This window comes from Sinohyriopsis cumingii, chromosome 10 (genome assembly GCF_028554795.1).
Source record: "Sinohyriopsis cumingii isolate HCF-2022 chromosome 10, ASM2855479v2, whole genome shotgun sequence".
NCBI lineage: Eukaryota > Metazoa > Mollusca > Bivalvia > Unionida > Unionidae > Sinohyriopsis > Sinohyriopsis cumingii.
In genome coordinates this window covers 81,340,998-81,363,906 of record NC_142970.1, presented here as the reverse complement: position 1 = coordinate 81,363,906, position 22,909 = coordinate 81,340,998, and the positions used below count along the sequence as shown (strand labels likewise).

At 40.4% G+C, this 22,909-nt stretch overlaps 1 protein-coding gene across 1 annotated transcript; it reads left to right on the top strand.

The window, feature by feature from the left end:
- Nucleotides 1-3,876: 3,876 nt before the first annotated feature.
- On the top strand, nt 3,877-14,111 carry LOC149790468 (uncharacterized; the record flags this gene model as incomplete). Its single annotated transcript, XM_089973226.1, has 3 exons — nt 3,877-3,960; nt 10,586-10,717; nt 14,064-14,111. Coding segments are annotated over 3 exons (264 nt in total), but the record flags the coding sequence as incomplete, so codon positions are not given.
- Between the last annotated feature and the right edge of the window lie 8,798 nt (nt 14,112-22,909).

Sequence of the window (22,909 nt, the reverse complement as noted above, 5' to 3'; positions counted from 1 at the left end):
AGATATATTGTTGGAGACACTTCTTGGAAGCAGGATTGACTGCATGTCGTCTATTGACGATGATGTATCAGATAGGCTCATGTTGGTGACCGCAAACAGCATAGCTTCATTCTACAATAAAATATGTGCCCTACTATCAACTAACATGTTCTAACATGATATAAAGTAAATTAACATTAAAAATAAACAATTAAAGGCCAAAGTCTTCTTGTCAAATCCGCAAATTTTGTTGTATGACAGCTGTGTGTGTGTGTGTGTGTGTGTTTATGTATTTGTTTATGTATTTGTTTATGTATATTTCCTAGAGATTTCTATATGGTTTTCTGTATTTATATATCTCATTTTCTAAATGCATTAGTTGACGATGTATATATATCATGCTTGCGTTCTCGTCTCTAATGTGTCTCATAATCTTATGATACGTATAATATGTATCTTAGTAACCTGATATGCTCTTTGTTGAAGAGGTAACTAAGTCATTTAGACAGTCAATCACAGACAAATGCATGCACGCACGCATACGCGCAAACAAGTATATATATGCATAAATACATGCGTCATATGAAGAAAAAAAACTACATATAGAATTAAACTGTTATAAGTTTTTCATTTAATTTTCGTTGCGATCTCGAACGTGATGTTAAGCACATAACACTATAGGCGAATTAACTTTTCGAAATATTACCGTCATCAAGCAACTGCTAAAAGATCAGTGCCATGCTAAACCAAATGATTGCAGATTTGAATAATTGCATGTATTGAGATATTTCGTTTTGTCAATACGGTAGCTGACACAGTATTAATATTGTATTTTTGTCAATTTTCTGTTCTATTGTATGATCTTGTATTATCCTGATTTGTTTAATCTGATGTAATCTCTTTTGAAGAGGAAATGAAGTCAGTCAGTCAGTCAGTCATACATGCATGCATAAATGCATGCATGCATACATACATACATACATACATATATACATACATACATGCATGCATGCATACATACATTCATACACACACACAAACACACATACATACATACATACATACATACATACATACATACACACACATACACATACACATTCATGCATACATACATACATACATACATACATACATACATACATAAAAACATACATACATACATACATACATACATATATCCATACATGCATGCATGCATGCATACATACATACATAGACACACACGCACAAACACAAACACACACATACACACATACATACATACATACATACATACATACATACATAGATACATACATAGATACATACATACATACATTCATACAAACATACATGCATACATATATACATGCACACACATACACATATATACATACATACATACATACATACAGACACACACACACACACACAAACACATACATACATACACACACATGCATACATACATACATACATACATACATACATACATACATACATACATACATACATACATACATACATACATACATACAAACACACACACAAACACACACACACACATGCATACATACACACACACCCACATCCATCCATCCATCCATACATACATACCACACTACCTACCTACCTACCAACCTACCAACCTAACAACCTACCTACATACCTACCTACCTACCAACCTACCTACCTACCTACCTGCATGCATGCATACATAAATACATACATAAATACATACATACATGCGTACGTATCTACATACATAACATACACACACACACACAAACGCGCACACACACACACACACACACATACATACATACATACATACATACATACATACATACATACATACATACATACACACATACATACATATACACACAAACACACACACAAACACACACACACACACACAAACATGCATACATACACACACACATCCATCCATCCATACATACATACATACATAAATACCACACTACCTACCTACCTAACTACCAACCTACCAACCTAACAACCTACCTACATACCTACCTATCTACCAACCTACCTACCTACCTACCTACCTGCATGCACGCATGCATGCATACATCAATACATACATAAATACATACATACATGCGTACGTATCTACATACATACATACACACACACACACACACAGACACACATACATACATACATACATAGCTACCTACATACCTACATACCTACCTACATACCTACCTACATACATACATACATACATAGAAACATACATACATACATAGAAACATACATACATACATACATACATACATACACACAGACACACATACATACATACATACATACATACATACATACATACATAGCTACCTACATACCTACATACATACCTACATACATACATACATACATACATACATACATACATACATAGAAACATACATACATACATAGAAACATACATAGAAACATACATACATACATACATACATGCATGCATGCGTACGTACGTACCTACTTACCTACGTACGTACGTACGTACCTACCTACCTACCTACGTACGTACCTACCTTCGTACGTACGTACGTACGTACCTACCTACCTACGTACCTACCTACGTACGTACGTACCTACCTACCTACGTATCTACGTACCTACCTACCTACGCACACACACAAACACACACATACGCACACACGCACACACACATACGCACGCACGCATGCTCGCACGCACGCACACACACATACATATACACACATACAGATACATACGCATATATACATATATATACAGATACATATTCACATATACATATTCACATACACATACATACACATATATACATATACACACATACACACATATACATACATACATACACATACACACATATACATACATATGCATACAGATGCATATAGTAGTAAATGTATATACAAATTTAACGTTATACAATAAATGAAATAATATATGAATCATGAAAGCACGGGACGCTGCATATAAAAGATACTTATAGAAAGCATTGTCCTGGGTTCACGTTCATTTATTGATAGAGACAACAAATATAAGAATGAAAATTTATTTAGAAAATCTTTGATATGAAAATGTAGAGAGATAGTAAATACTGGCTAATAGAATCGTCTGTAAGTTTTTTTAAGTATTACGGTTGGAGACTGTCAGCCGTTCTGAATTATAATTCAAAAGGTTGCCCGGTTCACGCTACGAGGAAGGCGTCTCAGATAGTGAACCACCTATCTTAGTTTAAGTTTTTATTTTTGGCCCTATCTAAGTCTAAATATGCCAGTCTAACTTTCTCAGTTTTAGTTTTTAGTTCTTAGCTATTTAAGTAATTTGCCTAATTTAAAATTTCAGTGATGGATTTATGACATTTTTTTATATTTCTGCATTTAATTTAAATTGGATAAAGTTATATATTTGCTGAATAATCAAGAGGGTGGGAAAGAGAGTGAGAGAATAGAGAAAGAGAGCGAGATAGAGGAGAGAGGAAGAGAAAGAGTGAGATAGAGAGGGGAAGATAGAGACAACGAGAGAGAGAGAGAGAGTGAGAAAGCGAGGAAGAGAGAGACAGAGAGAGAGATAGACAAGAGAGGAAGAAAGAGAGAAAGTGAAAGAGAAAGAGCGGGAGATTAAAAGAGAGACAGAGATACAGAATGACATAGTAAACGTGAGAGGAATATAATGAAAGAGACTGATAGTGAGAAAAAGAGAGAAAGAGGAGAAAGAGAGAGAGAGATTGAGAAAGGGAAAGATAGGGACAGGGAGAGAGAGAGAGAGAGTGAGACAAAGAGGAAGAGAGATATATAGAGAGAGTGAGAAAGAGAGGAAGAGAGACAGACACAGAGGATAAGAAAGAGAGAGAGAGAGAAAGAGAGAGAGAGAAAGAGAGAGGGAGAGAGAGAAAGAGAGAGGGAGAGAGAAAGAGAAAGAAATAGGGCCAGAAAGATAAAGAAAGACAGAGAGGCAGAGAGATATAGAATGAAAGTGAGAGAGATGGAATAAAAGAGACAAAGAAAAAGAGAAAGTGTGAGAGAGAGAAGGAGAGAGAGTGAGAAAAAAAGAGGAAGAGACAGAATGACAAAGAGAGAGGAAGTGATAGATAAAGGGAGCGAGAGTGAGAGAGATAAAGAGACAGATAGAGAGAGAAAGAAAGAGAACTATATAGACATAAAGAAAGAAAGAGAGAGAACGAGTGAGAGAGAACAAGAACTAGAGGGAGAGAGAAAGAAAGACGTAGAGCAGAAGGACCAAGCTAGAAAGAGTGACAGAAGGAGAGAGAAAGAGGGAGATAGAGAAATAGGAAGAGCGAGAAAGAGAAAACGACAGAGACAGAGAACGAGAAGGAGATAAAGAGAGAGAAAAAGAGATAAAAAGAGATAGAATGAGAGAGAGAAATAAAGAGAAAAGGAGAAAGGTATAGAAAATAAGAGGAAAGAAAGAAAGCGAGAGAGAGAGAGAGAAAGAGAGAAAAAGAGAGGGAGAGAGAAGGAAAGAGACAAAAAGAGAATGAGGGAGATAGAGATAAAGAGAGAAAGAGAGAGAAATAAAAAGAGGAAGAGAAAGAAAGAGAGAAAGAGAAAATGAGAGAGATAGAGATAAAAAGAAAAAGAGAGACAGATAGAGAGAAACACAAAGAGTGAGAGAAGAAGAGAGGGAGAGAAAGGGAGAGAGGGAGAGATGGGGGAAAGAAAGACAGAGAGTGAGAGAGAAAGAGACAAAGATAATGAGAGAGAGAAATGGAGAGGAAGAATGAGATAGAAAGAGAGAGAAGGTGAAAGAGAAAGGGAGATAGAGAGAGAAAAGAGAATAAGAAAGAAAGAGTGAGAAAGAGAAGTGAGAGAAGGAGACACAGAGATAGAGAGAGGGAGAGAAGAAGAGACAGAGTGCAACAGAGAGAGGAAGGGAGAGAAAGAAAGAGAGAAAGAAAGAAAGCGAAGGAGACAAAGAAAACGAGAGGAAGATAGAAATAAAAAGAGAAGGAGAGAGAAAGAAAGAGAGAATGAGTAATATAGAGATAAAGAGAGTAAGAGAGAGAGAAAGACAAAGAGAGAGAAGGAGAGAGAGAGGAAGAGAAGGCGTGAAAGAGAGAGAGGGAGAGAGGGGAAGAAAGCAAGAAAGAGTGAGAGAGAAGGAAACAAAGAGAAAGAGACAAAAGAGAATGAGAGACAGAAAGAGAGAGGAAGAGTGAGACAGACAGAGTGAGAAGGAGAAAGAAAAATAAAAAGTGAGTGAGAAGAGAGGAAGAAACAGAGAGAGAAAAAAAGAAAGAGAAGTAAGAGAGAGGAAGAGAGGGAAAGAAAAAGAGAAAGAGAGAATGACAAAGAGAGAGAATGAGAGAGAGAGAGTGTGATAGGGGAGAAAGAAAGAAAGAGAGAGAGAAAGAGACAAAGAGAGAGAGAGAATGAGCGATAGAGAGAGAAAGAGAGAAATAGAGAAAAAAGGAGAGAAAGAGAGAATTAGGGAGAGATGGAGGGGTTGGAGAGAAAGAAAGAAAGAGAGTGAGAGAGAAAGAGAGAAAGAGAAAGAAAGAATGAAAGAGTGAAAGAGAGAAGGGAAGCCAGAGGGAGAGAAGGAGAAAGAGCGAGAAAGAGAGAGAAGGAGAAAGAGCGAGAAAGAGAGAGAAGGAGAAAGAGCAAAAGAGAGAGATAGAGAAAGGAAAAGAGAGATAGAGATCAGGAGAGATAAAGAGAGAGGGAGAGAAGATGATAGAGAGAGAGGGAGAAAGGGAAAGAAGATGATAGAGAGAGAGGGAGAGAGAAAGAGGGAGATATAAATAGAGAAAGAAAGAAAGAGAGACAAACAAAAGGAGAGAAGGAGAGAAAGAGAGAGAAATAATGATGTAAAGAGATACAAAGGAAGAGAGAGAGAGAGAAAGAGACAAAGTGAATGAGAGAGAAAGGAAGAAGAAGAGTGGGGGAGAAATAGAGATGGAGAAAGAGAAAGGGAGAGTGAGAGAGAAGAGAGGAAGAAATAAAGAGAGTGAGAAAGAGAAGTGAGACAGAAAGAGACATAGCGACAGGGTGAGGAAGATAAGAAGAAAGAGGCAGCAATAGAGAGAGAGAGGAAGAGAGGGAAAGAAAGACAAAATAAAGAAAGAAAGAGAGAAAGAAAGAGAAGATTGAAAGAACGAAAGATTGAGAGAGAGTCAGAGAGAAGGAGAGAAAGAGAGAAATAAAGAAAGAGAGAAAGAAAGAGACAGATCGGTAGAAGGAGAGACAAAGGGAGAGAGAGAAAGAGAGGTAGAGAAAAAGATAAATTAGAAAAAGTTGGAGATTCTCCTACTCTCTTTCACTCTCACCCTCTCCCACTGTCTCTTACTCTATCCGTCTCTCCCTCTCTCTTTCTCTCACTCACTCTTTCTCCCGTCTCTCTCTCCCACTTTCTATCCCCGCTATCTCACCCATTCTTCTCCTACTCTCTCTCCCACTCACTATCTCCCTCCCAATCTCTCTCTCTCTTTCTCTACCCCTCTTCCTCTGATACTCTCTCTCTTCACTCTCCCACTCCCACACTCACCCTTTCTCGCCCTCTCTCTCTATCTCCCACTCTCTCTCGCTCTCCCAACTCTCTCTATACCAATCTTTCTATCTCCCAACCTCGGTCTCTCTCTCTCTCTGGGAGAGAGGGAGAGAGAGTGAGTCGGAGAAAGGGAGAGATTGGGATAGAGAGAGTGAGAGAGTGGAAGAGAGAGACAGAGGGCAAGAAAGAATGAATGTGGGAGGGATAGAGTGAAGAGAAAGATTAGGAGAGAAAGCATTGTAGAGAAAGAGAGAGATAAACTAGGAGAGAGATATGGAGAGTGGGAGAGAGTGTAGGAGAGAATGGGAGAGATAGTGGGAGAGAGAGTGGAAGAGAGAGTGGAAGAGAGAGTGGGAGAGAGAGAAAGAGAGGGAGAGCCAGATAGAGTGGGAGAAAGTCGGAGAGAGGGAGAGTGAAAGAGAGAGGGAGAGGGAGAGAAGAAGAGAGAGAGAAACAGAGCGAGAGTGAGAGAGAGAAACAGACAGAAAGAAACACAAAGAGAGAGAATGAGAGAGAGGGAGAGAGGGAGAGAGAGGGAAAATAGGGGAGAAAGAAAGAGAGTGAGAGAGTAAGAGAGAAAAATAATGAGAGAGAGAAAGGGAGAGGAAGAGTGAGATAGAAAGAGAGAGAAGGAGAAAGAGAAAGGGAGATAGAAAGAGAAAAGAGTAAGAAAGAAGGAGAGTGAGAAAGAGAAGTGAGAGAATGAGACACAGAGATAGAGAGAGGGAGAGAAGAAAATAGAGAGAGAGCGATAGAGAGAGGAAGGGAGAGAAAGAAAGAGAGAAAGAAAGAGAGACAAAGAGAAGGAGAGAAAGGGATATAAACAGAGAAGGAGAGAGAAAAAAGAGAAAGAGACAATGAGGGAGAGAGAGACAGAGAGAAAGAGGGAGAGAAAAAGAGAGAGAAAGAAAGAGAGAAAGCGAGAATGAGAGAGATAGAGATAAAGAGAGAAAAAGAGAGAGAGAGTGAGAGAGTGAGAGAGAGAGAGAAAGAAAAGAATGAGAGAATGAGAGAGAAAGGGAGAGGTGGGGAGAAAGAATAAAAGAGAGTGAGAGAGAAAGAGTCAAAGAGAAATAGAGAATGAGAGAGGAAAAGAGAGGAAGAGTGATAGAAAATGAGAGAGAGAAGAAGAAATAGAGGAAGGGAGAGAGGAAGGGAGAGAAAGAAAGAGAAAGATAGGAAAAGAGAGAGACAAAGAGAAGGAAAGAAGGAGAGAAAGATAAACAAAGAGAGAAGGAGAGAGAAGAAAGAGTCAAAGAGAGAATGAGAAAGAGAGAGATAAAGAGAGAAAGATGGAGAGAAAGAGAGAGAGAGAGAAAGAAAGAGAGAAGCGACAATGAGAGAGATAGAGATATAGAGAGAAAGAGAGAGAGTGAGAGAGAGAAATAAAAAAGAAAGAGAGAATTAGAGAGAAAGGGAGAGAGGGGGAGAAAAAAGAATGGAGAGTGAGAGAAAGAGTCAAAGAGAAATAGAGAACGAAAGAGACAAAAGGAGAGGAAGAGTGATAGAGAATGACAGACAGAACGAGAAATAGAGGAAGGGAGAGGAAGAAAGAAAGAGAGAGACAAGAGAGGAAGAGAAGGAGAGAAAGATAAATAAAAAGAGAAGGAGAGAGAAAAAGGAGACACAGAGAGAATGAGAGAGAGAGATAACGAGAGAAAGAGGGAGAGAAAGAGAGAGAGAGAGGAAGAAAGAAAGAAAGCGACAATAAGAGAGATAGAGATAAAGAGAGAAAGAGCGCGCGAGAGAGTGAAAAAGAGAGAAAAAAGAAGGAGAGAATGAGAGAGAAAAGGGAAGAGGAGGAGAAAGAACAAAAGAGAGTGAGAGAGAAATAATTAAAGAGAAAGAGAGAATGAGAGAGTGAAAGGGAGAGGAAGAGTGAGGGAGATGGAGAGAGAACGAGAAATAAAAAGAGACAGGGAGATAGGAAGTGAGGGAGAGAGTGAAATAGATAGAGAGAAAGAGAGTGAGAAAGAGAGAAAGAGAGAAGGAATGAGGGAGAGAGGAGAGAGGAAGAGAGTTAGAGTGAGAGAAAGAGAGGGAGAGAGAGAGTGAAAGAGAACCTGAAAGAGAGAGAGCAAGAGAGAGAAAGAGAGAGAAAGAGAGGGAAAGACAGATAGAGAGAAGGAGAGCGAGAATAAGAGCGAGAAAAAGACAGAAGGAGGAAGAGAAAGAGAGAGAGGTCGAGAAAGAGAAAGAGAGATAGAGATGAAGAGAGATAGAGAAAGAGGGAGAGAAGAAGAGAGAGAGAGAGGATGAGAAAGAAAATAGAGAAAGAAAGAAAGAGAGAGACACAGAGAAGGACAGAAGGAGAGAAAGAGAGAGAGGGAAATATGGGAGAATGAAAGAAAGAGTGAGAGAGTAAGAGAGAAAAATACTGAGAGAGAGAAAGGGAGAGGAAGACTGAGATAGAAAGAGAGAGAAGGAGAAAAAGAAAGGGAGATAAAGAGAGAAAAGAATAAGAAAGAAGGAGAGTGAGAAAGAGAAGTAAGAGAATGAGACACAGAGATAGAGAGAGAGGGAAAGAAAAAGATAGAGAGAGAGCGATAGAGAGAGGATGTGAGAGAAAGAAAGAGAGAAAGAAAGAAAGAGAGAGAGGCAAAGAGAAGGAGAGAAGGAGAGAAAGATAAACAAAGAGAGAAGGAGAGAGAGAAAAAGACAAAGAGACAATGAGGGAGAGAGAGATAAAGAGAGAAAGAGGGAGAGAAAAAGAGAGAAGAAAAAGAGAAAGCGAGATTGAGAGAGGGATAAAGAGAAAGAGAGAGAGTGAGAGAGAGAGAAAAAGGAAAGAGAGAATGAGAGAGAAAGGGAGAGAGGGGAGAAAGAATAAAAGGGTGACAGAGAAAGAGTCACGGAGAGAATGAGAGAAGGAAAGGGAAAGGAATAGTGAGTGAGAATGAGAGAGAATGAGAGAGAACGAGAAAAGAGGAAGGGAGAGAGCATCGGGAGAGAAAGAAAGAGAAAGAAAGAAAGAGACAAAGAGAAGGAGAGAAGGAAAGAAAGATAAATAAAGAGAGAAGGAGAGAGAAAAAGAGACAAAGAGAGAATGAGGGAGAGTGACATAAAGAGAGAAAGAGGGAGAGAACATGAGAGGGATAAAGAAAGAGAGAAGCGAGAATGAGAGAGATAGAGATAAGGAGACAAAGAGAGAGAGTGAGAGAGAAATAAGAGAGAATGAGAGAGAAAGGGAGACAGGGGGAGAAAGAACAATGGAGAGGGAGAGAAAGAGTCAAAGAGAAAGAGAGAATGAGAGAGAGAAAGGTAGAGGATGAGTGAGGGAGACGGAGAGAGAACGAGAAATGAAAAGAGACAGGGAGATAGGAAGTGAGGGAAAGAGTGAAACAGATAGAGAGAAAGAGTGAGAAAGAATGAAAGAGAAAACGAAAGAGTGAGGGAGTGAGAGAGAGGAAGAGAGGAATCGAGGTGAGAGAGAGAGAGAGAGAGAAAGAGAGGGAGAGAGAGTGAAAGAGCGTGAAGAGGGTGAAAGCAAGAGAGAGAAAGAGAGAGAAATAGAGGGGAAGACAGAGAGAGAAGGAGAGCGAGAGCAAGAGCGAGAAGGAGAGAGAAGGAGAAAGAGCAAAAGAGAGAGATAGAGAAAGAGAAAGAGTTATAGAGATGAAGAGAGAAAAAGAAAGAGGGAGAGAAGAAGATAGAGATAGAGACGGAGAGAGAGGAAGAGAAAGAAAAAAGAGAAAGAAAAATAGAGAAAGAAATAAAGAGAGAGAGACAAAGAGAAGGAGAGAAGGAGAGAAAGAGGGAAATGATGGGAGAAAGAGAGATAAAGTAAGAGAGAAAGAGGGAAGTAGAGAGATAGAGAGATAGAGAGAAAGACAAAGAGAGAATGAGAGAGTGAGAGAGAGAAAGAGGGAGGGATAGAGGGGGAGATAGAAAGAAAGAGAGTGAGAAAGAAAGAGACAAAGTGAATGAGGGAGAAAGGAAGAGGAACAGTGGGGGAGAAAGAGAGATGGAGAAAGAGAATGGGAGAGTGAGAGAGAAGAGAGGAAGAAATAAAGAGAGTGAGAAAGAGAAGTGAGACAGAAAGAGACATAGCGACAGAGTGAGGGAGATATGAAGAAAGAGGCAGCAATAGAGAGAGAGAGGAAGAGAGGGAAAGAAAGACAAAAAAGAAAGAAAGAGAGAAAGAAAGAGAAGATTGAAAGAACGAAAGATTGAGAGAGAGTCAAAGAGAAGGAGAAAAGGAGAGAAAGAGAGAAATAAAGAAAGAGAGAAAGAAAGAGAGACAGATCGGTAGAAGGAGAGACAAAGGGAGAGAGAGAAAGAGGGATAGAGAAAAAGATAAATTAGAAAAAGTTGGAGATTCTCTCTCCTCCTCTTTCACTCTCCCCCTCTCCCACTGTCTCTTACTCTATCCGTCTCTCCCTCTCTCTTTCTCTCACTCACTCTTTCTCCCGTCTCTCTCTCCCACTCTCTATCCCCGCTATCTCACCCATTCTTCTCCTACTCTCTCTCCCACTCGCTATCTCCCTCCCAATCTCTCTCTCTCTCTTTCTCTACCCCTCTTCCTCTGATACTCCCTCTCTTCACTCTCCCTCTCCCACACTCGCCCTTTCTCTCCCTCTCTCTCTATCTCCCACTCTCTCTCTCTCTCTCCCAACTCTCTCTATACCACTCTTTCTATCTCCCAAACTCGGTCTCTCTCTCTCTGGGAGAATGGGAGAGAGAGTCGGAGAGAGGGAGAGATTGGGATAGAGAGAGTGAGAGAGTGGGAGAGAGAGACAGAGGGCAAGAAAGAATGAATGTGGGAGGGATAGAGTGAAGAGAAAGATTAGGAGAGAAAGCGTTGTAGAGAAAGAGAGAGATAAACTAGGAGAGAGATATGGAGAGTGGGAGAGAGTGTAGGAGAGAATGGGAGAGATAGTGGGAGAGAGAGTGGAAGAGAGAGTGGAAGAGAGAGTGGGAGAGAGAGAAAGAGATGATGATGATATTCTTTTATTCCTCCATTTTCTGAAGATTTTAAGACAAAAAAGAAATGCATTTAAATACATAGAATCACAAAAATAGTAGATTCGTTACTTATTGAATTATTTCCAATAGCAAACGAATAAATAAATTAAAATCATTACTAATCTAGATAGAGATATATATACGATAAAACATTTGAAAATGTATCCTCACAACAAAAATAGTTTCCTACTCTCTTTGCAATCCAGTACAAGTATTTCTTTCCTTATATTTTGAGTGAGTTCTCTATTGAATCGAATATATAATATCCTTTATCTTAATGAAATACTTGGTAGATAGTCTGATCATATTTAACCATGCCTCAAATTCTAAACGTTCTGATATATCATTTAAACCACCAAGTAGTATAATCAGTATAACATCATCGATCTGATCACAGAAATCACGGTAAATCACTGGAGGCATATACGAAAATAGACTTTCCATCAAGTGGTTTCTGTCGTCTGAGGTTAAGGCACAATTCATCGAAATGTGCAAAATACGGTCATGACTCATTTTGCCACATAGGGGACACAGTCCAGGTCTTGCTTGCATTCCTCCAATACGAATTAATGTCCCATTTTCCATTTTTCTGCTTGAGTCAGTGTAAGCTATTTTCCATAGATGATGCATTTTTAATCCTGGATTAATTTTTAAAAATCTACCAAATCCCTCTGATGGATTTCTGATACTCATTTCATGTTTTCTCTCCTCTAATATCTGTATTCTTGTCCCAATTAAGTTTTTCCATGTTATTTTGTCTGGAAATTTTCCAGTGAAAATAAAGTCGTTGAGATAGTCTTCTAAATCATACTTTTTTAGTACAGTATTTACATCATATATAAAAGAGTTGTAGCTATGTTGGGGGTCAAAAATAAAATTTCCAACAGCCCAGAGGAAAACCTTTTTAGCCGTTAAATTTGCTGATGTTCTACACATGCGACCAAGGAATACGAGTTTTTGCTTATCTATGCGAGCTTCCATTGATATCATCCCCAAGCACGATGTCGTAGATCCAGTAGGCGATCTTTGAGGGAAACCTTGTACTCTCCGGGCGAAATATCGTTGTATTTTCTCCATTGATTCAACGCCCTGATATGACATATTAAACCAGAGTTCTGAGCCATACAAAGCAGATGGCAATATAACTCTTTCCCAGACTTTCACAGAGACTATAGGATTCATTCCATTTGCATTTAATCCAGTTGAGTATAGTGAGTTTGTTACACGTTTAGCTTTATCGTAGGAATAGATTATACGATCATTAGTTTTCATTGATTGCGAAAAGGTAACTCCTGCATATTTCACTTTTTTTGCTCTAGGAATATTCTGTGATCCCAGAGTAATTCCATTTGATGAGTACACTTCCTTTCTTTTACTAAATATCATCCAATTACTCTTGTTAGAGTTATATTTCAATTTCCACTTCTGTGCATACTGATAAGCTGTATTCACGAGTATTTGCAATCCATTCAGCGTAGAGCTTAGTAGAGTAGTGTCGTCTGCCAAAAGCATGCCAGGTATGTTCATCTGATTCACTGTTATCCCGCAATTAGTCATTACTAGCTCATTCAATAGGTCATTTATGTACACGAGAAATAAAAAAGCCGACATTACACGCCCTTGACCAACGCCTCTCCGTAATGGAAATGTGTTAGATATACATCCTCTACACGCTACACAGGCACTTGACTGTGTGTAGGAATGGGCGATTATTCTCCATATTTTTGCATTAAAACCTAATATTTTTAGTTTTTTTAATAGTCCATAATGCCACAGTCTATCGAATGCCTTTTCGTTATCCAGAAAAACAGCATATACATTAGAGTTATGATTATTAAAGTACATCAAACATTCTTGAAGAGTAAAAGCAGAAAAGAAAAAGTTGGAGATTCTCTCTCCTCCTCTTTCACTCTCCCCCTCTCCCACTGTCTCTTACTCTATCCGTCTCTCCCTCTCTCTTTCTCTCACTCACTCTTTCTCCCGTCTCTCTCTCCCACTCTCTATCCCCGCTATCTCACCCATTCTTCTCCTACTCTCTCTCCCACTCGCTATCTCCCTCCCAATCTCTCTCTCTCTCTTTCTCTACCCCTCTTCCTCTGATACTCCCTCTCTTCACTCTCCCTCTCCCACACTCGCCCTTTCTCGCCCTCTCTCTCTATCTCCCACTCTCTCTCTCTCCCAACTCTCTCTATACCACTCTTTCTATCTCCCAAACTCGGTCTCTCTCTCTCTGGGAGAATGGGAGAGAGAGTCGGAGAGAGGGAGAGATTGGGATAGAGAGAGTGAGAGAGTGGGAGAGAGAGACAGAGGGCAAGAAAGAATGAATGTGGGAGGGATAGAGTGAAGAGAAAGATTAGGAGAGAAAGCGTTGTAGAGAAAGAGAGAGATAAACTAGGAGAGAGATATGGAGAGTGGGAGAGAGTGTAGGAGAGAATGGGAGAGATAGTGGGAGAGAGAGTGGAAGAGAGAGTGGAAGAGAGAGTGGGAGAGAGAGAAAGAGAGGGAGAGCCAGATAGAGTGGGAGAAAGTCGGAGAGAGGGAGAGTGAAAGAGAGAGGGAGAGGGAGAGAAGAAGAGAGAGAGAAACAGAGCGAGAGTGAGAGAGAGAAACAGATAGAAAGAAACAGAAAGAGAGAGAATGAGAGAGAGTGAGAGAGGGAGAGAGGGAGAGAGAGAGAGAGGGAAAATGGAAGAGAAAGAGAGTGAGAGAGTAAGAGAAAAATAATGAGAGAGAGAGAAAGGGAGAGGAAGAGTGAGATAGAATGAGGGAGAAGGAGAAAGAGAAAGGGAGATAGAAAGAGAAAAGTGTAAGAAAGAAGCAGAGTGAGAAAGAGAAGTGAGAGAATGAGACACAGAGATAGAGAGAGGGAGAGAAGAAGATAGAGAGAGAGCGATAGAGAGAGGAAGAGAGAGAAAGAAAGAGAGAAAGAAAGAAAGAGAGACAAAGAGAAGGAGAGAAAGAGATATAAAGAGAGAAGGAGAGAGAAAAAGGAGAAAGAGACAATGAGGGAGAGAGACATAGAAAGAGCTAGAGAAAAAGAGAAAGATAAAGAAAGAGAGAAAGCGAGAATGAGAGAGATAGATATAAAAGAGAAAGAGAGAGAGAGCGAGAAAGTGAGAGAGAGAAAGAAAAGAATGAGAATGAGAGAGAAAGGGAGAGATGGGGAGAAAGAATAAAGGAGAGTGAGAGAGAAAGAGTCAAAGAGAAATAGAGAATGAGAGAGGAAAAGAGAGAGGAAGAGTGATAGGGAATGAGAAAGAAAGAACAAGAAATAGAGGAAGGGAGAGAGGAAGGGAGAGAAAGAATGAGAAAGATAGAAAGAGAGAGAGAGACAAAGAGAAGGAGAGAAGGAGAGAACGATAAATAAATAGAGAAGGAGAGAGATGAAAGAGTCAAAGAGAGAATGAGAAAGAGGAGATAAAGAGATAAAGATGGAGAGAAAAAGAAAGAGAGAAAGAAAGAGAGAAAGCGAGAGTGAGAGAGATAGAGATATAGAGAGAAAGAGGGACAGAAAAAGAGAGAGAGAAAGAAAGAGAGAAGCGTGAATGAGAGAGACAGAGATAAAGAGAGAAAGAGAGAGTGAGAGAGTGAGAGAGGGAAATAAAAATAAAGAAAGAATGAGAGAGAAAGGGAGAGAGGGAGAGAAAGAACAATAGAGAGTGAGAGAAAGAGTCAAAGAGAAATAGAGAATGAAAGAGAGAAAGGGAGAGGAAGATTGATAGAGAATGAGAGAGAGAACGAGAAAGAGAGGAAGGGAGAGAGAAAGAGAGAGAAAGAAAGAGAAAGAAAGAAAGAGAGAGACAAATAGAAGGAGAGAAGAAGAGAAAGATAAAGAAAATGAGAAGGAGAGGGAAAAAAGAGACAAAGAGAGAATGAGGGAGAGAGAGGGAAAGAGGGAGAGAACAAAGCGGGAAAGAAAGAGAGAAAGCGAGAATGTGAGAGATAGAGATAAAGAGAGAAAGAGACAGAGAGAGAGAGAGAGTGAGAGAGAAAAATGAAAGAGAGAATGAGAGAGAAAGGGAGAGACGAGGACAAAGAACAAAAGAGAGTGAGAGAGAAATAATCAAAGAGAAAGAGAGAATGAGAGAGAGGAAGAGTGAGGGAGACGGAGAGAGAACGAGAAATGAAAACAGACAGGGAGATAGAAAGTGAGGGAGAGAGTGAAATAGAAAGAGAGAAAGAGAGTGAGAAAGAGAGAAGGAATGAGAGAGGGAGAGGAAGAGAATGAGTGAGAGAAAGAGAGGGAGAGAGGGTGAAAGAGAGCCTGAAAGAGAGAGAGAGAGCAAGAGAGAGAAAGAGAGAGAAAAGGAGGGAAAGACAGATAGAGAGAAGGAGAGCGAGAGTAAGAGCGACAAAAAGAGAGAAGGGAAAAGAACAAGAGAGAGAGGTCGAGAAAGAAAAAGAGAGATAGAGATGAAGAGAGATAAAGAAAGAGGGAGAGAAGAGAGAGGGAGGGAGAGAGAGGATGAGAAAGAAAATAGAGAAAGAAAGAGAGAGACACAGAGAAGGACAGAAGGAGAGAAAGAAGGAGAGAAGAGAGGGAAATATGGGAGAATGAAAGAAAGAGTGAGAGAGTAAGAGAGAAAAATATTGAGAGAGAGAAAGAGAGAGGAAGAGTGAGATAGAAAGAGAGAGAAGCAGAAAGAGAAAGGGAGATAGACAGAGAAAAGAGTAAGAAAGAAGGAGAGTGAGAAAGAGAAGTGAGTGAATGAGACACAGAGATAGAGAGAGGGAGAGAAGAAGATACAGAGAGAGCGATAGAGAGAGGAAGGGAGAGAAAGAAAGAGAGAGAGAGAAAGAGAAGGAGAGAAGGAGAAAGAGATATAAAGAGAGAAGGAGAGAGAAAAAGGAGAAATAGACAAAGAGAGAGAGAGACATAGAGAGAAAGAGGGAGAGAAAAAGAGAAAGGGAAAGAAAGAGAGAAAGCGAGAATGAGAGAGATAGAGATAAAGAGAGAAAGAGAGAGAGAGTGAGAGAGTGAGAGAGAGAGAAAGAAAAGAATGAGAGAATGAGAGAGAAAGGGAGAGATGTTGAGAAAGAATTAAAGAGAGTGAGAGAGAAAGAGTCAAAGAGAAATAGAGAATAAGAGAGGAAAAGAGAGAGGAAGAGTGATAGAGAATGAGAGAGAGAGAACAAGAAATAGAGGAAGGGAGAGAGGAAGGGAGAGAAAGAAAGAGAAAGATAGAAAGAGAGAGAGAGACAAAGAGAAGGAGAGTAGGAGAGAAAGATCAATAAAAACAGAAGGAGAGAGAAGAAAGAGTCAAAGAGAGAATGAGAAAGAGAGAGATAAAGAGAGAAAGATGGAGAGAAAAAGAGAGAGAGAAAGAAAGAGAGAAGCGAGAATGAGAGAGACAGAGATATAGAGAGAAAGAGAGAGAGTGAAAGAGTGAGAGAGAGAAATAAAAACGAAGGAGAATGAGAGAGAAAGGGAGAGAGGGGGACAAAAAGCAATGGAGAGAGAGAGAAAGAGTGAAAGGAAATAGAAAATGAAAGAGAGAAAGGGAGAGGAAGAGTGATAGAGAATGAGAGACAGAAAGTGTGAGAGAGAGAGAAAGAGAGAGGAAGAGAGAGTGAGAGAAAGAGAGGGAGAGAGAGAGAGTGAAAGAGAGCCTGAAAGAGAGAGAAAAAGAGAGAGAAAGAGAGAGTAAGAGAGGGAAAGACAGATAGAGATAAAGAGAGCAAGAGTAAGAACGAGAAAAAGAGAGAAGGAGGAAGAGCAAGAATGAAAGGTCGAGAAAGGGAAAGAGAGAGAGAGATGAAGGGAGATAGAGAAAGAGGGAGATAAGAATAGAGAGAGAGGATGAGAAGAAAATAGAGAAAGAAAGAAAGAGAGAGACACAGAGAAGGACAGAAGGAGAGAAAGAGAGAGAGGGAAATATGGGAGAATGAAAGAACCAGTGAGAGAGTAAGAGAGAAAATTACTGAGAGAGAGAAAGGGAGAGGAAGACTGAGATAGAAAGAGAGAGAAGGAGAAAAGGAAAGGGAGATAAAGAGAGATAAGAGTAAGAAAGAAGGAGAGTGAGAAAGAGAAGTAAGAGAATGAGACGCAGAGATAGAGAGAGAGAGGGAAAGAAGATAGAGAGAGCGATAGAGAGAGGATGGGAGAGAAAGAAAGAGAGAAAGAAAGAAAGAGAGAGAGAGAGACAAAGAGAAGGAGAGAAGGAGAGAAAGATAAATAAAGAGTGAAGGAGAGAGAGAAAAAGACAAAGAGACAATGAGGGAGAGAGAGATAAAGAGAGGAAGAGGGAGAGAAAAAGAGAGAAAGAAAAAGAGAAAGCGAGATTGAGAGAGAGATAAAGAGAAAGAGAGAGTGAGAGAGAGAAAAAAGGAAAGAGAGAATGAGAGAGAAAGCTAGAGAGGGGGAGAAAGAATAAAAGAGAGAGAGAAAAGTCACGGAGAGAATGAGAGAGGGAAAGGGAGAGGAATAGTGAGAGAGAATGAGAGAGAACGAGAAATAGAGGCAGGGAGAGAGGAACGGGAGAGAAAGAAAGAGAAAGAAAGAGAGAGAAGGAGAGGAATAAAAAAGAGAGAAGGAGAGAGAAAAAGAGACAAAGAGAGAATAAGGGAGAGTGAGATAAAGAGAGAAAGAGGGAAAGAACATGAGAGAGATAAAGAAGGAGAGAAGCGAGAATGAGAGAGATAGAGATAAGGAGAGAAAGAGAGAGACTGAGAGAGTGAGAGAGAGAAAGAAAGAAAGAGAGAATGAGAGAGAAAGGGAGACAGGGGGAGAAAGAACAATGGAGAGGGAGAGAAAGAGTCAAAGAGAAAGAGAGAATGAGAGAGACAAAGGTAGAGGAAGAGTGAGGGAGACGGAGAGAGAACGAGAAATGAAAAGAGACAGGGGGATAGGAAGTGAGGGAGAGATTGAAACAGATAGAGAGAAAGACTGAGAAAGAATGAAAGAGAAAACGAAAGAGTGAGAGAGTGAGAGAGAGAGGAAGAGAGGAATCGAGGTGAGAGAGAGAGAGAAAGAGAGGGAGAGAGAGTGAAAGAGCGTGAAGAGAGAGTGAGAGCAAGAGAGAGAAAGAGAGAGAAGTAGAGGGGAAGACAGAGAGAGAAGGATAGCGAGAGCAAGAGCGAGAAAGAGAGAGAAGGAGAAAGAGCAAAAGAGAGATAGAGAAAGAGAAAGAGTTATAGAGATGAAGAGAGATAGAGAAAGAGGAAGAGAAGATGATAGAGAGAGACGGAGAGAGAGGAAGAGAAAGAAAAAAGAGAATGAAAAGAGAAAGAAAGAAAGAAAGAGAGAGAGACAAAGAGAAGGAGAGAAAGAGAGAAATGATGGGAGAAAGAGAGATAAAGTAAGAGAGAAAGAGGGAAGTAGAGAGATAGAGAGAAAGACAAAGAGAGAATGAGAGAGAGTGAGAGAGAGAAAGAGAGAGGGAGAGAGGGGGGAGATAGAAAGAAAGAGAGTGAGAAAGAAAGAGACAAAGTGAATGAGAGAAAGGAAGAGGAACAGTGGGGGAGAAAGAGAGATGGAGAAAGAGAATGGGAGAGAGAGAGAGAAGAGGGGAAGGAATAAAGAGAGTGAGAAAGAGAAGTGAGACAGAAAGAGACATAGCGACAGAGTGAGGGAGATATGAAGAAAGAGGCAGCAATAGAGAGAGAGAGGAAGAGAGGGAAAGAAAGACAAAAAAGGAAGAAAGAGAGAAAGAAAGAGAAGACTGAAAGAACGAAAGATTGAGAGAGAGTCAAAGAGAAGGAGAAAAGGAGAGAAAGAGAGAAATAAAGAAAGAGAGACAGATCGGTAGAAGGAGAGACAAAGGGAGAGAGAGAAAGAGAGATAGAAAAAAGATAAATTAGAAAATGTTGGAGATTCTATCTCCTACTCTCTTTCACTCTCACCCTCTCCCACTGTCTCTTATTCTATCCGTCTCTCCCTCTCTCTTTCTCTCACTCACTCTTTCTCCCGTCTCTCTCTTCCACTCTCTATCCCCGCTATCTCACCCATTCTTCTCCTACTCTCTCTCCCACTCACTATCTCCCTCCCAATCTCTCTCTCTCTTTCTCTACCCCTCTTCCTCTGATACTCCCTCTCTTCACTCTCCCTCTCTCACACTCACCCTTTCTCGCCCTCTCTCTCTATCTCCCACTCTCTCTCTCCCAACTCTCTCTATACCACTCTTTCTATCTCCCAAACTCGGTCTCTCTCTCTCTGGGAGAGAGGGAGAGAGAGTGAGTCGGAGAGAGGGAGAGATTGGGATAGAGAGAATGAGAGAGTGGGAGAGAGAGACAGAGGGCAAGAAAGAATGAATGTGGGAGGGATAGAGTGAAGAGAAAGAGTAGGAGAGAAAGCGTTGTAGAGAAAGAGATAAACTAGGAGAGAGATATGGAGAGTGGGAGAGAGTGTAGGAGAGATTGGGAGAGATAGTGGGAGAGAGAGTGGAAGAGAGTGGAAGAGAGAGTGGGAGAGAGAGAAAGAGAGGGAGAGCCAGATAGAGTGGGAGAAAGTCGGAGAGAGGGAGAGTGAAAGAGAGAGGGAGAGGGAGAGAAGAAGAGAGAGAGAAACAGAGCGAGAGTGAGAGAGAGAAACAGATAGAAAGAAACAGAAAGAGAGAGAATGAGAGAGTGAGAGATGGATAGAGGGAGAGAGAGAGAGGGAAAATAGGGGAGAAAGAAAGAGAGTGAGAGAGTAAGAGAGAAAAATAATGAGAGCGAGAGAAAGGGAGAGGAAGAGTGAGATAGAATGAGGGAGAAGGAGAAAGAGAAAGGGAGATAGAAAGAGAAAAGAGTAAGAAAGAAGGAGAGTGAGAAAGAGAAGTGAGAGATTGAGACACAGAGATAGAGAGAAGGAGAGAAGAAGATAGAGAGAGAGAGCGATAGAGAGAGGAAGGGAGAGAAAGAAAGAGAGAAAGAAAGAAAGAGACAAAGAGAAGGAGAGAAAGAGATATAAAGAGAGAAGGAGAGAGAAAAAAGAGAAAGAGACAATGAGGGAGAGAGAGACATAGAGAGAAAGAGCGAGAGATAAAGAGAGAGAGAAAGAAAGAGAGAAAGCGAGAATGAGAGAGATAGAGATAAAGAGAAAAAGAGAGAGAATGAGAGAGTGAGAAAGAGAGATAAAGAAAAGAATGAGAGAATGAGAGAGAAAGGGAGAGATGGGGAGAAAGAATAAAAGAGAGTGAGAGAGAAAGAGTGAAAGAGAAATAGAGAATGAGAGAGGAAAAGAGAGAGGAAGAGTGATAGAGAATGAGAGAGAACAAGAAATAGAGGAAGGGAGAGAGGAACGGAGATAAAGAAAGAGAAAGGTAGAAAGAGAGAGAGACAAAGAGAAGTAGAGAAGGAGAGAAAGATAAATGAATAGAGAAGGAGAGAGAAGAAAGAGTCAGAAAGAGAATGAGAAAGAGAGAGATAAAGAGAGAAAGATGGAGAGAAAAAAAGAGAGAAAAAGCAAGAGAGAAGCGAGAATGAGAGAGATAGAGATATATAGATAAAGAGAGAGAGAGAGAAATAAAAAAGAAACAGAATGAGAGAGAAAGGGAGAGAGGGGGAGAAAAAACAATGGAGAGTGAGAGAAAGAGTCAAAGAGAAATAGAGAACGAAAGAGACAAAAGGAGAGGAAGAGTGATGGAGAATGACAGACACAACGAGAAATAGAGGAAGGGAGAGGAAGAAAGAAAGAGAGAGCCAAGAGAAGAAGAGAAGGAGAGAAAGATAAATAAAAAGAGAAGGAGAGAGAAAAAGGAGACAAAGAAAGAATGAGAGAGAGAGATAATGAGAGAAAGGGGGAGAGAAAGAGAGAGAGAGAGAAAGAAAGAGAGAAAGCGAGAATAAGAGAGATCGAGATAAAGAGAGGGAGAGCGCGCGAGAGAGTGAAAGAGAGAGAAAAAATGAAAGAGAATGAGAGAGAAAAGGGAAGAGGAGGAGAAAGAACAAAAGAGAGTGAGAGAGAAATAATTAGAGAGAAAGAGAGAATGAGAGAGTGAAAGGGAGAGGAAGAGTGAGGGAGATGGAGAGAGAGCGAGGAATAAAAAGAGACAGGGAGATAGGAAGTGAGGGAGAGAGTGAAATAGATAGAGAGAAAGAGAGTGAGAAAGAGATAAAGAGAGAAGGATTGAGAGAGAGAGGAAGAGAGAGGAAGAGAGGAAGAGAGTTAGAGTGAGAGAAAGAGAGTGAGAGAGCGAGTGAAAGAGAGCCAGAAAGAGAAAGAGCAAGAGAGAGAAAGAGAGTGAAAGAGAGATAAAGAGAGGGAAAGACAGATAGAGAGAAGGAGTGCGAGAGTAAGACCGGGAAAAAGAGAGAAGGAGGAAGAGCAAGGGAGAGAGGTCAAGAAAGAGAAAGAGAGATAGAGATGAAGAGAGATAGAGAAAGAGGGAGACAAGAAGAGAGAGAGGATGAGAGAGGATGAGAAAGAAAATAGAGAAAGAAAGAAAGAGAGAGAGACAGAGAAGGACAGAAGGAGAGAAAAAGAGAGAGGGAAATATGGGAGAATGAAAGAAAGAGTGAGAGAGTAAGAGAGAAAAATGCTGAGAGAGAGAAAGGGAGAGGAAGACTGAGATAGAAAGAGAGAGAAGGAGAAAAAGAAAGGGAGATAAAGAGATAAAAGAGTAAGAAAGAATGAGAGTGAGAAAGAGAAGTAAGAGAATGAGACACAGAGATAGAGAGAGAGGGAAAGAAGAAGAAGATAGAGAGAGAGCGATAGAGAGAGAGGATAGGAGAGAAAGAAAGAGAGAAAGAAAGAAAGAGAGAGAGAGGCAAAGAGAAGGAGAGAAGGAGAGAAAGATAAATAAAGAGAGAAGGAGAGAGAGAAAAAGACAAAGAGACAATGAGGGAGAGAGAGATAAAGAGAGAAAGAGGGAGAGATAATGAGAGAAGAAAAAGAGAAAGCGAGATTGAGAGAGGGATAAAGAGAAAGAGAGAGAGAGTGAGAGAGAGAGAAAAAGGAAAGAGAGAATGAAAGAGAAAGGGAGAGAGGAGAGAAAGAATAAATGAGTGAGAGAGAAAGAGTCACGGAGAGAATGAGAGAGGGAAAGGGAGAGGAATAGTGAGAGAGAATGAGAGAGAACGAGAACAGAGGAAGGGAGAGAGGATCGGGAGAGAAAGAAAGAGAGAGAGACAAAGAGAAGGAGAGAAGGAGAGAAATAAAAAAGAGAGAAGGAGAGAGAGAAAGAGACAAAGAGAGAATGAGGGTGAGTGAGATAAAGAGAGAAAGAGTGAGAGAACATGAGAGAGATAAAGAGAGAAGCTACAATGAGAGAGATAGAGATAAGGAGAGAAAGAGGGAGAGTGCGAGAGTGAGAGAGAGAAACAGATAGAAAGAAATACAAAGCGAGGGAATGAGAGAGAGTGAGAGAGGGAGAGACGGAGAGAAAGAGAGAGAGGGAAAATAGGGGAGAAAGAAAGAGAGTGAGAGAGCAAGAGAGAAAAATAATGAGAGAGAGAAAGGGAGCGGAAGAGTGAGATAGAAAGAGAGAGAAGGAGAAAGAGAAAGGGAAATAGAAAGAGAAAAGAGTAA